Source organism: Psammomys obesus, unplaced genomic scaffold, assembly GCF_907164565.1.
Source record: "Psammomys obesus unplaced genomic scaffold, mPsaObe1.curated_primary_1811, whole genome shotgun sequence".
NCBI lineage: Eukaryota > Metazoa > Chordata > Mammalia > Rodentia > Muridae > Psammomys > Psammomys obesus.
In genome coordinates, this window is record NW_026589732.1 from 3,309,644 (window position 1) to 3,323,410 (window position 13,767).

A 13,767-nucleotide genomic window follows, 5' to 3' on the forward strand; every position below is an offset into this window, starting at 1 on the left:
AGGCCCCAGGAGGCATGACTTCTCATGTGAGAAAGGGGGTCACTGCAGAGCGAGCCTTCCCTGAGACAAAGAATAAAGCTACCTATGGCTTTGTGGATGACGTGTTCAGGCACAGCCTGGGTGTTGGAGGATGTAATGTGGTGACTGAGAGCCAACTCAGCTGAGCACTCAGCCATAGCCACCCTTTGTGACAGGTCAGCATAAAGGACCTACAGTTGCACAGACGTGATGGCCTTAGGTGACCCCTTAGCTCTCGAGGGTCTAGAGACCATTTTCCCTCAAGACTCACTCCTAGGAAATTTCTAAAGCCCAGGCAGCAAGGGACTGAACAGCTCGGTTCTGAGGCCTCTAAACTCTGGTTGGTGTTGATAAACAAGGCATCAGGTGCTCCTGGGAGTAGCAGGTTCTCAGGTCACAGTACCTCAGACTGGAAGGTGCCCAAGACGCTCCCAAAGAACTGTCTGAGGATGTAAAAAGCAGGCTGAGAGAGGGCAAGCAAGGCTGCACAGCCCAGCCAGCCACCCTGAGTCCACATCCCCACTAGTGCTCTCTGCTTATGTGGTTCCTGGCAGGCCCTTGGTAAAAGTTACCATCCCTATGAGTGCCCAGCCTGAGGGGGTGTCATAAAACAGGACGGTCCCCTAAATTTTGAAAACTTTAAGGGAACAGCCCTGATGTTTGAAAGGTGCATACCTGTTTATTTTAGTGCGTGCCCTTCACAGAAACACCACAGATCCCTGGGAGATGCAGGACTTAAGAAACATTCTGCTTCGAGCCTATGGGGAACCAGAGAAGTCCCAAGCCTAGTGTTTCCCAGGGAGCAAGCCACAAGGCTGGGGCCACAGCAAAGGCAGGCATGGTAAGGAAAAGCCACTGTGAATTCATTGAAAATAAATGACTTTGTTTTGCCATTGACCTGTTGTGTGACCTTGAGCAGATGCTATGCCATGCTTCCTCAATACTGTTCCAGCGTTGGGGCTAGCTGAGACCCTTGGTTTCTCCGCTGCTGTCACTGGGTACCACTTTTATCTTTCCCTTGGGTTTGCAAAGCCTGGGAAAGGGTTGAGGTTGAGATGGAGGTTTTCCTCCCATTTCAGCTCAGGGTTACTGACTGACTTGGTCTCGGGATGTGACAGCTGGTGAGTAAGAGTCTCCTGAGGGGCTCTGTCTGGATCTGACCATGGACAGCAAGTGAGTGATAAGCCATCCTTTGCTTGCTCTAGGCTGACATGGCAGCCGAGGAGGATGCTGTTAATTTTGCTGTTTACAGAAAGAAGTCCGGTGTGAGTGGAGGCTTTTTTGGTGTTTTAAAGCCAGATGGTATTTCCTGCCTTGATCAGCCTTGGAGCTTTGGTTCCCATGGCAACCCTGAAGTTCCACCTACTGCAACTTCCTCATTCTCCAAGCTTCTTCCTCTTCCATCACCATGTTAGGGGCCCAGGAGAATAAAGCCGTTAACTAGTGTGTGCGTTGTACTTCACAGCTGACACTACGCTCCAGCATTTATGACCTCAGTCCTCACTGCGGCCTTGCCACCGAGCATCCGCTGTCTCTCCGCGTTGCAAAGGAAAACCCAGGCTCCAGAGACAGGTGATGTCCTTCGCTTGCCCTCCGTGGAGTCAGCAGAACTCCAGCCAGGTCTGATGTCTCTGAACCTTTGCTGGGATGTGCACAGCCTCTGCTGTGCTTACAATTCCTAAGTGGTGAATTTCATCCGTAACTTGGGTCAAAATCAAGGTGTGACATCTTTACCAATTAACTTCTCTGAACATCCCTTTATCCACACAGTGGTAATAATGGTGCCTCTGAAAGGATGGGGAGGCTACATATGGATACATACATAGCCACAGTATGTGCCAACTGGATCTGAAGACCTAACATCAACCCTAACTACCCCTGGGACACTAGGTAGATCACTCTTCTTGTGGAACCTCATTCGTGAAAGTCTGAGAGATATCCTACCTTTTGATACTGCAGCATGATGGTGTCATCTACAGCTGTGCCGGGCCGCATTCGCAGCTCTGTGATGCACGCAGCCAGCAGCCGCAGGTAGGCCATGTCGGTGAGAGGGAACAGCAGTGCACGGCTTCTCATGAGGCACATCCCTCGGGGCCTTGCAGGGATTTCACTTCTTATGAATGTCCTGGGGAGTGGGGCCCACTTTCAACAGCAGTACTGTAGCTTTCGGAGCACTCTGAACGGTTCATTGTGCAGAGAGGCACAGCCATCTCTGTAGGAAACTCCTGAAGCTGTGGGGCTGTGTGGGCAGGAGCCCCTGTGGAGTATTCCTCCAAGTATAAGATTGTTACAAGGGCTCTTGGGGCTGCTGTCCAGGTTCTGCACATCCTGGAACCCAGGGGGCTCTGTCAGCAATTGTGCCCACTCTTGGGACACACAGTAGAGGATGGAAATATGTCAACAGGCCATATCTTGCATGACAAAATATACTCATTGATAATGACTTGGCCAAATCTTTCAAAACAAAAATTACTTTTCAAAAAGTCATCCTTTCTCAGGAATGCCAAAGGATACATTTAAGCTCCTGACAGAAGGGGGATCGAAGTGGAGCTGACAGTCGGCACCTGGTGCTGCTCCTTCTTTGCTCTGTATTCTGTATGACCATTTGCAAAATGAATTATGTGCATTAAGTTAATTGCTATCCAATTAACAAATATTTTCCAATCATTGTTGCAATCAATCTGGCTGGTACATCCCACAACCCAACTCTTTTGCCTGTCCCCAGCTCTGTGGTGGTCAATGTGGCAATGCCCAGTAGCTGACTGAGTAGTACATGTGGCCTGACCCCCAACAACAGAGAGAAAAAAAAAAATGGCCAGGAGCTCAGGTGCTGAGCGCTTTCCTTGTGCAGAGCTCTCACACTGCCAGTTAAGTTCCACAGCTGCCCCTTGAGCCAGGACTGCCATTATTCTAGAGGATGACAAGCAAGGCAAGGACTTGGCTTAGCTCCCGGGGCTTCCCCAGTGCCTGTGACGATGCTCAGGCCTCAGTAGAAGAGCCTGCATCCCAGCTCCCGTGATCCCTCAGGACACAGTGAAGTCAGCTGCCAAGTAGCTTCATTCACAAAGCCTTATACAAAGCCCTTACCACTGGTCCCCTCGTGCTACATGGCCCTAACCCCCTTATTACACGTGTTCCGGGAGGCAGACTCTAGTGTGGTCTAGTTTGTCAGTATGACATAGCTATTGTCATCTGAGAGGAGGAGACCTCAATTGAGAAAATGCCTTCAGAAGATGCGGCTGTAGGCTAGGCAGACAGCGTTAAGTCATTTTCTTAACTAGTGACTGACGGGGAGGGTGCTGCCCACTATAGGTGACACCCCTGGGCTGGTGGTCCTGGTTGCTATGAAAAAGCAGACTGAATAAGCTAGTAAGCCAGTAGGCAGCACCCCTCCATGGCCTCTGCATCAGCTCCTGCCTCCAGGTTCCTACCCTGCCCTTCTTCAATGATTGACTGTGTTGTAGAAGAGTTAGCCAAACAAGCCCTCCCTCCTCCAGGTTTCCTTGGTCATGGTATTTCATCACAGCAACAGAAACCCTGGCTAAGACAGTGGCCTCTAGCCTTTGGTTTGGGGCCTGATCTGCCAATGAACACCTGTAGACATGGAAGCAGGACTGGGTGGCAAGAGAGGGACAGAGACAGAAAGGCATGTGAGGGGCTATGGAATCCCTAGGCTGGGCTTCAGTGGCTGAACAAATCTAAAGGAGAGGATGACAAGTTCTAAGCCCTACATTCACTGGACGAGAAGAGACAATTGCTCCATTGAAAGAACCACAAGTGAACTAGCTGAGAATTGCAGAAAATAAGGGTGTGGAGTGTGGGGGACTACCTCAGGGAGCATCCTCACCTCAGGAAGGGGGCTCACTAGCCCATTCTGAAGCATTTGCGGTGCAGAGCTTTGCGAACACTGGCTTGAGACTCTCAGTACACCTAGGCCCTCTCTGAAAAGGGGCCCATGTTATACTTGAGAGAAAGCATCCCAGATCGGGTTCAGCTCTCTTAAAGAGGCCAAAGCAGAGGTCAGCAAGACTGACTGGAGAAGGGTGGAAGGCCGCTGGACAATAGGCCATGAGCAACCCTTCTCATATCTGGTAACCAGAGCCTAAAGCAAAACTTACTGTAACCACTGAGGTTGAGAGTACAGCCGAGTCACACTGCTACACTCTTAGAGCCTCCAGGGAAGACCCTTCCTGGCAGCAACCACACCCCTCTCCCTATCCAGCCTGACCACCACCACCATGCTTTCTCTCTCTGTGGAGCTGCCACCACAGTCTTCTATCTGGTTTTTCCTTAGTGACAGTCTTGGGTTCATCCCAGTCAAGGCGTGTCTCAGCATTTCTTTCCTCGTAGCTGAGGAACGTGCCTTTCTACAGATGAACACTTTCACACACTGATGCACACCTGGTGTGATGGCTACTGTCAACGTGACAGAACCTACAGTCACCCGGGAGGTCTCAGTGAGGGACCACCTAGAGTAGGTTGGCCTGTGTGCTTGCGAGGCATTTTCTTAGGTTAGCTGGTGTGGGAAGGCACACACTGAATGTGAGGGGCGCCATTTCATGGGTTTGGACAATGAAAGGGAGAGCTGAGCACACATCCCTGGCTCTCTACTTGTCTATGGAGGTGACCAAGTTCTTCACGCACCTGACTCCAGACTCTCCTGCCATGACGGACTGTAACATGGAACTGTGAGCCAAATGAAGCCTTTCTTCCTCAATATGCTTGTTTAACAACAACAAAAGAAAACAGACAGCAGGGTGTCTCTCCCTCTGGTTTGAACACGATTTCAAATCCTTCAGAGACATGCTGAGGAGTGGAACGCTGGGTTAGACGAATTGTTTATACTTTTGGATCTGGGCTCTGATAACAGGTCCTTTTACTGAGGCAAGCTCTCAACTACTGAGCATCATCCCAACCTTGCTGGCTGGACATTCCCTGTTTTACTTTTTGAAGGCTCTCTCCCGTTTCCTAGATTTTCATGGTTATGGGACAAATGAAACCTCAAAAGAACCCTAGGACAGTCTATTTCTTTTTTTTTTTTTTAAGACTTGGATTTCAGAACTAAAATCAAAGCTATCATCATCATACCTTCTTCCCAAAGCAGAAGGGACTTGTAAGGGTCAAGGCCAATGGGTCAGCTGGAGACTTGGTACCAGGGTAACTGATAATGGGCACCATTTCCTGTCACCTCTGCTTGCTACTGACACTGGGAATCATGTGTCAATCCATCTCCCACTAGTCTGAATTCCGCTGTAGCTACAACAGCACACAGGCTTGGACAGCCTCTGTGCCTACGTGGGAGGCGTCCCCTCCTTAGCAGCCCTGGTTCCTAAGTGTTCTTCCTCATGGAGAGTTGTTCTGTCCACAGGCTCCATTAGTCCACACCCCCCCCACACACACACCTAAACAGCACCTTCTGTTTGCCTATGCTCCAGGTAGTTGAGGTACCAAGACTAGGGCTGGGGTAGTATTCTTTATGGAAACAAGGAGAGCCTCCAAGCTATTTATAGTATTTTGCACTCCCTCCCCACTGTAAAGAAACTACAAGGAGGGAATGACAAAGTGTCATCTGTTTGTTCGGTTGCTGGCTGGGTTCCTCATTGCTGATAGGTAGCCAGACATCAGGAAGACAACCCTGAGGTGAGACCTGCATTCAAACCAAAGTCCCTCATTAGTTGGTTTTGACCTTCATAAAACTGGTTACTATTGGTGTGTCACAGTCTCCAAACTAGCAGGAATGAAAGGTTCCAGCTGCCTCAAAGGGTTACTGTGGGGATGGGGTAAGGTGGTCCACAGGAATACCCTACAGCATATTACAGCTACACAGGAGGAACCTTGGGCAGTACGCTGTGCCCTACAGAGCATCAAGACAGGAGACACAATCCCCATTTTTATATATTCAGTTTGGCAAGCAAAAATCTTTCCAAGAATCAAGGCCTGTATAGAAATAATGTGAGACTAATGTGAGGAAAATAAAAACCAACTGTAGGGCTGACATAAAATGGCACCGTGGTCTCTGACCACCAGGTGTAGCCACCCTGGTGTGAGTTGGGACAAGATTGCACTCTAGCCCCGCCAGCAGGGCATCCTGATGAAGATGGTTGGTCTTGAAAGGCTCCCACAGGACACAGGACCTTGCTCTGAAGTGAGCTGGCTCCATTCCAGCAGCAGGGCTCTGGCCAGCAGCAAGTATGGTTTTGGCCACAGGAAGAAAGCCCAGTGGGGCAGGAGTAGCTGAAGACAAGTGATGAGGGCTTGCTGCTCTCTTCCCACATGGCTCTTCATTGACAGCTCCCTCCTGCACCCTCATCTCGCCGTCCATTTATGCTCTCGGCTGTGCCACAAACATGGCTGCGACCAGGTCTGTTCCTGGAAAGCAGTCCCCCAAGAACAGCGGGTAGCCTGGCCGATCCCCTCGAAGTAACTGGCAAGGAGTGGGAAACTCCCAAAGGTCTGGTGCCCTCTCCCTGGCAGTTGCTGAATTTGGCACCAACTTCACTAGGGACAGCATCAAGCTTCTTCACATGTTCAACAGTACCCACTGATGGTGGACAAACAAGGCAGCCACAGTGGGGTGCTTTGCCAACCTTGAAGGGGTTCACCCATGAGCAGCATCTTTTCTGGAAGGGTCCCAGGCCTTGAAGGCAGCACCTGCTTGCATGAACAAGTTAGGGTTTGTATCTGCAGCTGGGCAGTCCCCAACCTTGTCTGTACATTCTCAGGCCTCTCCGAAGCAGAAGCAGTGAGAAGGCATCCCAGGCTCCTGCCTGCTACATCTGCTCTGATGGTTTGGCTACCCAGCCTTTTCTCTATCTACTTGCTGTGAGTGAAGAAATAACACAGGAGAAGACACAGTGGCAGGGCGGGGATTCACTGCTCAACTCTTAATGCCTCGGAGCTCCAAAGCCAGTAGAATCATCAAAGCTGCAGCTACCTCCTGCTAGACACTGCTTCTTCCGGCCTTCCCCATCCTGCCATGGCTTATGAGTAGATGGACCAATGGAAGAGAAAAGGAGAAGGGGAAGAGACATTTAAAGCATGCAACCATCTTCGAGATCCCTCCCATCTACACAGCTCTGGGGCATAAGCAGCTTTCTAGCCTCCATCTGATTTTGGCACCTTAGGACAGCTGTTCCTAGGTAACCCCAAAAGGAAAACCAAGGCTCAGGATATAAAGTAGCATGTGGTGCATTAGTGAACAGTGGCTAAGCCAGAGCTAAGTCCCATTCCACATACACTATCTTTCTAGCACTTCCACTCACTTCACAAAGGAGGGAAGTCAGCCAATGAGTGATACTTCTTCCCCACGGTCTAAATCTTCTTCCATCCCCTCACCCTCAACTGTGCCATGCCCACACCTGCTCCAAGGACCAGCTCCTGTCCTGTGGAACCACCCAATGGAACCTGAGGGCTCACTGATGACCAAGTCCTTGGCTCACCACACAAGTCATACAGCCTGACATGATACCCACTGTCTGGCTTGTATAGGGCCTTGGTGAGTCTCCTGTGCTCTCAGAGTCAGAAGGGTCTGGGATGGGGCAAATGTTCAATAAACATCTCAAGAATGAAAGGATGAAAAAGGGAAACTTTGTCCTTACATATTCTGCTGGCCTTCTTGGAATGGTGTGAGATAGAAAGAGGCGGGCAGAACATTCCAGCAGGATGCTGGGTGCAATGCCCTGCACTGTGCAGTGGACAGAAATCCCACTGAGCAGGGTTCCTGCCATCTGAGTCAGAGAACTCCCTTGCCCTGATGTCCACTTCTGCAGGGCTACTGAGAACAGAGGTGATTCCTGAGGACTCTGGCCTGGCTCAGACTGACTGTCCTTGTAGCTTGCAGCTGTCACTGTTCCAGATAAAGAAGGGCTTGCTCAGCCGTGTCCATGGGACCCTGGTCTTGCAAGAGCACTTTATAAAATCCACCATTGGAAATGGCACCAGCTCTGTGGCCCTGTGAAGTGGTCCAGCACGATGAAGGTACTGAGATGCTTCATGGCAAGGATGATCTTGTACCTTGGCTTTGACTAGTTTTCCAAACCTTCCTGATAAAGAACCTGAGCCAGCTTCCACAAGGCTCTTGTCAGAGCCTAACATCTCATGGAACTACTGTTCCAAGGAGTGCATCCCAGGAATTACTGGAAGTCACTGAGCAAGGGAGACACTTTTTGTGGAGGGCTGGGAACAACCATGAGCAGAGAAGGGTGACGGCCCAGAAAGGATGCCAGGACTCCACAAATCAGCACGGGAGGAAAAGGCTCGTAAAGGTAAGAACGGTGTCTACCAGAGCCTGTTTCACATCAGCCCTGTTGTCCGGCCCTCAGATGAGGTCCTGGAGGCTGTTCTACAGCAGCCCGCTCTAGCAGAGCTCCCATCCCACAGGTGTCCCACCTGAGAGTCATGGCAATCATATAGATATGCAAGATGGGACAACAGAAAGACACGGACATGTAGCCTCAAGACTCTAAAACTGGGGGCTTGAACTTGAGCTAAAGGTAACCTCTGAGGACACCGGTCATCTGCAACAGCAAGAAGCACGACTGCACCAACTCCAGACATGGACAGATGGAAAAGGCCTGCACGTGGAGGCCACCTGTTCTCACTCAGCACGGCTACTTCAGGACCGAGTAACTGGAGAGCTGCTGTCCGCCTTCTGGGTCTGCGTCCTCACGTAGTGTGAGGTTAATCAATGTGGAGGATGAATGACCATGCCAAGAAGCTCGAGAATATAATTTAGGGACCATGTCCCTAAAAAGATACTATATGAAAACCTTCATACAGCTTTAGTGGCAGGGATGGGAGGAACAAGAGACCCCTGGGCCTATTGGTCCATCAGGGGAAAACATGTGGCTCTGGCCAATGTCCTGCCCGTGGCCTCTAGTAGCCAGGATGGAGGGACAGAGAAAAGACGGTTCAGCAGAGCTCATAACAAACATCTGAGTTCTGAGAAAGCCACTGTCTGCTGGGGCCTCCTCTGGACCAGGTACTTTATACACACTGGCTCCAAGGTACCCCTAAGAAAGGCTCAATCACCCTTCCTTATCACTGCCCTATCCAGCCATGCAGGGCCCCAAGTCCACAGCACAGGGTCTTCTTCCTTGCTGTTCTTGAGGCTAGAACCTCCTGCTCACAGGTTTCCCTGCCCATCAAGATCCCCCAGACAAGCACCAGCTTATCCCTCATGCCCAGCACCATATAAAACAGAAAGAAAGGATTTGAAAAGCTCATCTCTCTTAATATGCGATAGTAGAGACTGCACAGGCCAACTCACTCCTGAGGAGCTCAGCATTAACAAGGTAGAGAAGAAACTCCGAAGTTTCTACTTGCCAGCCTTCTGAGCACCAAAACCCACTCTTTTCTTTCTTTTTTTGTTTTTCGAGACAGCGTTTCTCTGTGTAACAGCCCTGGCTGTGCTGGAACGCACTTTGTAGACCAGGCTGGCCTCTAATTCACAGAGATCCACCTACTTCTGCCTCTGCCTCCTGAGTGCCAGGATTAAAGGCGTGCACCACCATGCCTGGCTGCCCCAAAGCCCTGTCACAGTACCTCAGTCTCCCACAGTGTGACAGTGCAGAAAGCTGAACCTGTCTCGGAGGGCATTGTAAGGCAGAGAGCCTTATTTTCCCAGCTCTCTACCCTGTAGGGAGGGAAGGTAAAGGCCACAATGAAGGAGGGATCCATGCAGTGGGTCTGCTTTTTTCTCCTACACAAAGGACAGCCTTTGCAATAGGAAAAAGCATTCTGTACACCCCAACAGATGCTATTTGTATGCAGCAGGTGCAGTAGAGAGCTACAGCAGTGATGAACACAGCACAGAAGAACCATCTATGTATATGAAGGGGACACCAGGAAAGATGACTGGGATGAAGAGGAATGAGTTAGAAGTTGTTGTTTATATATATATACATATATGTATACAAATGTATACATATGTATACATTTATGTGATACTGGGGACTGAACCTGGGTCTTCACACATGGTACACAAGCACCCTACCTACTGAGCCTCATTTCCAGCCACATTCCCAAAGGTTTTATAGAAAGATGTAGCAGGCAGGGCTAACCTTCCCGCAAAATGCTCACTTCCCTATCTGTGGTTAGAATGTGCCTTTTGCCACTGCAAGAACTACATTTCCCAACCTGCTTTGCATCCATGTGATAACTGGGGACAAATGAAGCGTGAGCAAAGACATTTAGGAAGGAGCCAGGTCTGTCACTTCAATTCTTCTCCTTTTCTGTCTGCAAGAAGCAAAGACTTTAAAACTCCTGGGAATGGTAAGTCACCAGGGTTAAATAGTGGGGTCCCTGAATCACTCTGCCAACCAGGAGCACCAAATGGAATGTTGGGTGAGACTCAGTATGAATAGGAGCCTTTACAGTGCAAGTATCACCAGGGCTGTTCTAGAGGAGGGGGCAGTGAATGGGCCAAGACGGTGGTGGTCTGGGGCAGCAGGCTGGGCCCTGGCACTGGGTAAAGGGGTGTTGAGTCTAAGGGTGCTCACTCTGATGCTCACAGCAGGGAGGCTCACGCACAGGGACTGTTGCCAGGGGCCCTGGTGTTGCTGGCGCTGCTCTCAAAGGAAGAGTGGAAGTTGTGAATGGTTTCCTGTAGAATCTGCCTCTCACGGCCCTGTGGACAGAACAGAAACACACACAGAAGGTCCTGTTAGATCTGTGGCCATTCAATCAACTGACTGTGGTTGAGGCTCACACCTGGAAAACCGAGGGTGTTCTGTGAAAAAACTACCTCATCATCAGGGTATCTAGTTCAGGAAGACTAGCCTGTGATAGAAGCTCCCTGTACCCACAGTGATGGTGATGGTGAAGAGAGACCCTAGGGTATAGGAGTCTCATCTATGGGTGAAGTATTCCTGGGGGTCCCACCTGGGTGGGGAGGGCTCCTCACTACAGGAATGCAATGGGATCCCCACAACTAAGCTCCAAGCTTCCCCCACCCATTTTGATGTGAGAAAGGTAGATGTGGCTGTTTCCTCAGCCCCTAGAACAGCCCTCTGAATGCCCAGGTCAGAGGCAGCAATAGACATACACAGGTTAAACATGGATTAAAATCCAATAGCCTGGGTTCAAATCTCAGCTGCCTCTCCACCTTTCTGGGCCTCAGTTTCCTCATCTGTAGGTGGGGGGAAAAGATAGTAGCTCAGGGTCCTGTCATAGGACCCTGCATGGACAGCAGGCAGGTTCTGACCAGGGCACAGCACTGTCATTTAGACTGTATGTTCTAAATTATGAATAGATGTGGTCAAAACTTAAAGCAAGTTAGAAATATATTATCATCTGAGCTTGGTGGTGTACCTCTTTCATCCTAGGACTCAGGAGGCAGAGGCAGGCAGATCTCTGTAAGTTCAGGGGCAACCTTATCTACACAACAAGTTCCAGGATAGCCACGGCTACACAGTAAGTCCCTGTCTCAAAAAGGGGAGGTGGTTTTTTCTCTGGAAGATTGTTCTTTGTTGGGGATGGTCTTGTGCACTGTGGATTCAGATGCTGATTTCTGTGCCCTGAGATCTGCCTGCAAGATGTGACATCCTCACTTCTATGAAGAATCTCCTGTCTCAAGGTTATGTAAAAACTGTTCTTCGTCATCTCTGGTTGGTTAATAAAGAAGCTGATCAGCCAATAGCTGGGCAGGAGAGTTAGGGTTGGACTTCTGATACCACTTCGGGGGTCCCAGGTAGAAGGAGAGGGGAAGACAAAGGAGGCCATGAGGACAAAAATGGAGCAGGGGCAGCCAGGGCAGACTGGATTGCAGGTAATGGGCACAAGGCTGAATACAGTCCAGACCAGCACAGGCAGGTTAGAATAAATGAGTGTCTGCCCAGCTTAGTGCTCTAAAGCTTATTAATAAATGTAATAGGTCTCTGTCATTATTTGGGAACCAGAATGGAAAATAGAAAAATTATATTAATATTTTACAGTTCTCTGTGAAAAGCAAGTGCCCATGGAATAAGGACAGATTTCAAAGGTTCCCCCCCACTTCATTTTATAAATGTCCACCAGCTAGAGGTGTCTCTCTCCAGATCCCAGCATGGAGGGCTCCTGTGCTGACAGGATAATGAGAACTGCCCTTTACACCAACTTTGCAGATGACCTTAAACAACTGTTAATATCAGCAGGAGTGTGTGGGTACTCGGCTGAAGGCTGCAGAGTAAGGACCAAGCATGAGATATGGGCAGAGGAACCAGCAGCCTCATTCCACCAGTGACAAGGGGTAGCATCCAGGTGTGGCCTGGTACCCTCAGCAGTATCTGTAAAGTGGAATAACATCCTCTGCCAAAGTGGCAAGGGACACGTGATCTGATCATAAGTATCACTTTAGCCTCAATCCTCTGAGAAATAGGTGTCAGGAACAGCCAAGACCCAGGATTCTGTCTCCTCACCTCAGAAAGGTACCACAGATTTAAACCATCATCACCAGGATGGTGATAACAAAGGCCTCTGAGCTGCCTGAACAACCCCAGAAAGAGAAGCAAATGACGTCACATGCAGGAAATAGCTCAGGTCCATCTAGCGGCTCAAGAAATGTAAATGAAAACCAAGGGTATATTTGGGCATACAGATACAAAATGACTAGAAACCAAGCCAAAGGGATGCATTAAGATGGCTTGGTGGGTTAGCACACTCTCTCCCCTAAGCCCCAGGAACCAAGTTCAGTCCATAGGGCCCACATGGTAGAAGTTGAGATTGATTCCTACAAGTTGTCCTCTGACCTCCACATGTACTTTGTAACATGGAAAGACACAGACACATGCATATATGCATACACACAAATACATACATATATACATAATACAGATGTAATTACAAAAAAAAAAAAAAAAAAGCAAACCAGTGGTGCTCAATGCTGACAAGACTTCCAGGGAGCGGGAACTCACACCCACAGCCAGTAGGGTGTCCATGGTACTTTCTTGTGGGGCTGAGGAAACCTTACAACCAAGGGATCCATCCTGGAGGGAGAGTGAGGTTCAGCTGTGTCCAACCCTGAAAACCTCATCCTGAGGCTGGCAGGAGCAGGACTCCTCCCTCCCTGCTCTGGACCTGCATGTCCTGGCCCACACAGCCTTACAGCCCTCACCTCCGCCACCCTTGAGGAAGTCACGTATCCCGGAAGCCAGGTTATAGGTTAAACTTCCTGTGTCCCTATAAGGTCATGTCCAGCAAGCACCTGGAATTCTCCTTCATGCAAACAAGCCATCCCCAGCACCTTAGCCCTGGCCAGTGAAGCCTGCCTCGTGAGAAGTCGGCTTCTCATTGCCCTCATCCACCGCCTGTTCCTGCCTCCATCTCCCTCTTAAGCCACTGGTCCTGATCACAGACAGTCACGCCATTAAGGGAGTGGGTGTGGACTGGGAACAGCACTTCCTGGTAGGAAATTCAGGATGGCGTGCATGCACTATGGGCCTGGACCTTTGAGTTGTAGAAACCAGGACACCTTCATACAGAGCTGTCTGCTACATCTACAAGTGGGTTGCCATACACCAACAAGCAGGGATTTTAGAAAACAATTTTAATACACCTATGTAAATTACATCAATAAGAATTCTGTAGGGCATAGTACCACATGCCTGTCATCCTAGCACTCAGCAGGCTGAGGCAGGGGGAGCCTGAATACAGCAAGGCTCCATCTAAAATATAAAACAAAACCCAGGAACGTTCTTAGCACCATGTAACTGTATGGATACTGTGCTAAACAAAGAAAACAGGGTATAAAATTATAGATCCAAATTTATCTCA

General features: G+C 49.6%; 1 protein-coding gene across 6 annotated transcripts in view; it reads right to left on the reverse strand.

Annotated features, from left to right (window-relative positions):
• Positions 1 to 5,906: 5,906 nt before the first annotated feature.
• Positions 5,907 to 13,767, reverse strand: part of Anks6 (ankyrin repeat and sterile alpha motif domain containing 6) — a 39,867-nt gene continuing 32,006 nt past the window's right edge. The window contains exons 15-17 of one of the 6 annotated variants that reach the window (XR_008719897.1): positions 10,549 to 10,645; positions 10,156 to 10,254; positions 6,939 to 6,998 (exon numbers count right to left, since the gene is read on the reverse strand). Coding sequence is in view for 5 of the 6 variants with exons in the window: in XM_055605361.1 (XP_055461336.1) it covers positions 6,949 to 6,998; positions 10,549 to 10,645 (147 nt within the window). In the remaining variant the exon portion in view is untranslated. Of the gene's footprint in view, positions 6,999 to 9,965; positions 10,255 to 10,517; positions 10,646 to 13,767 lie in introns of those variants that run through there. The other 5 variants (XM_055605361.1, XM_055605364.1, XM_055605365.1 and 2 more) reach the window with 5 other exon arrangements.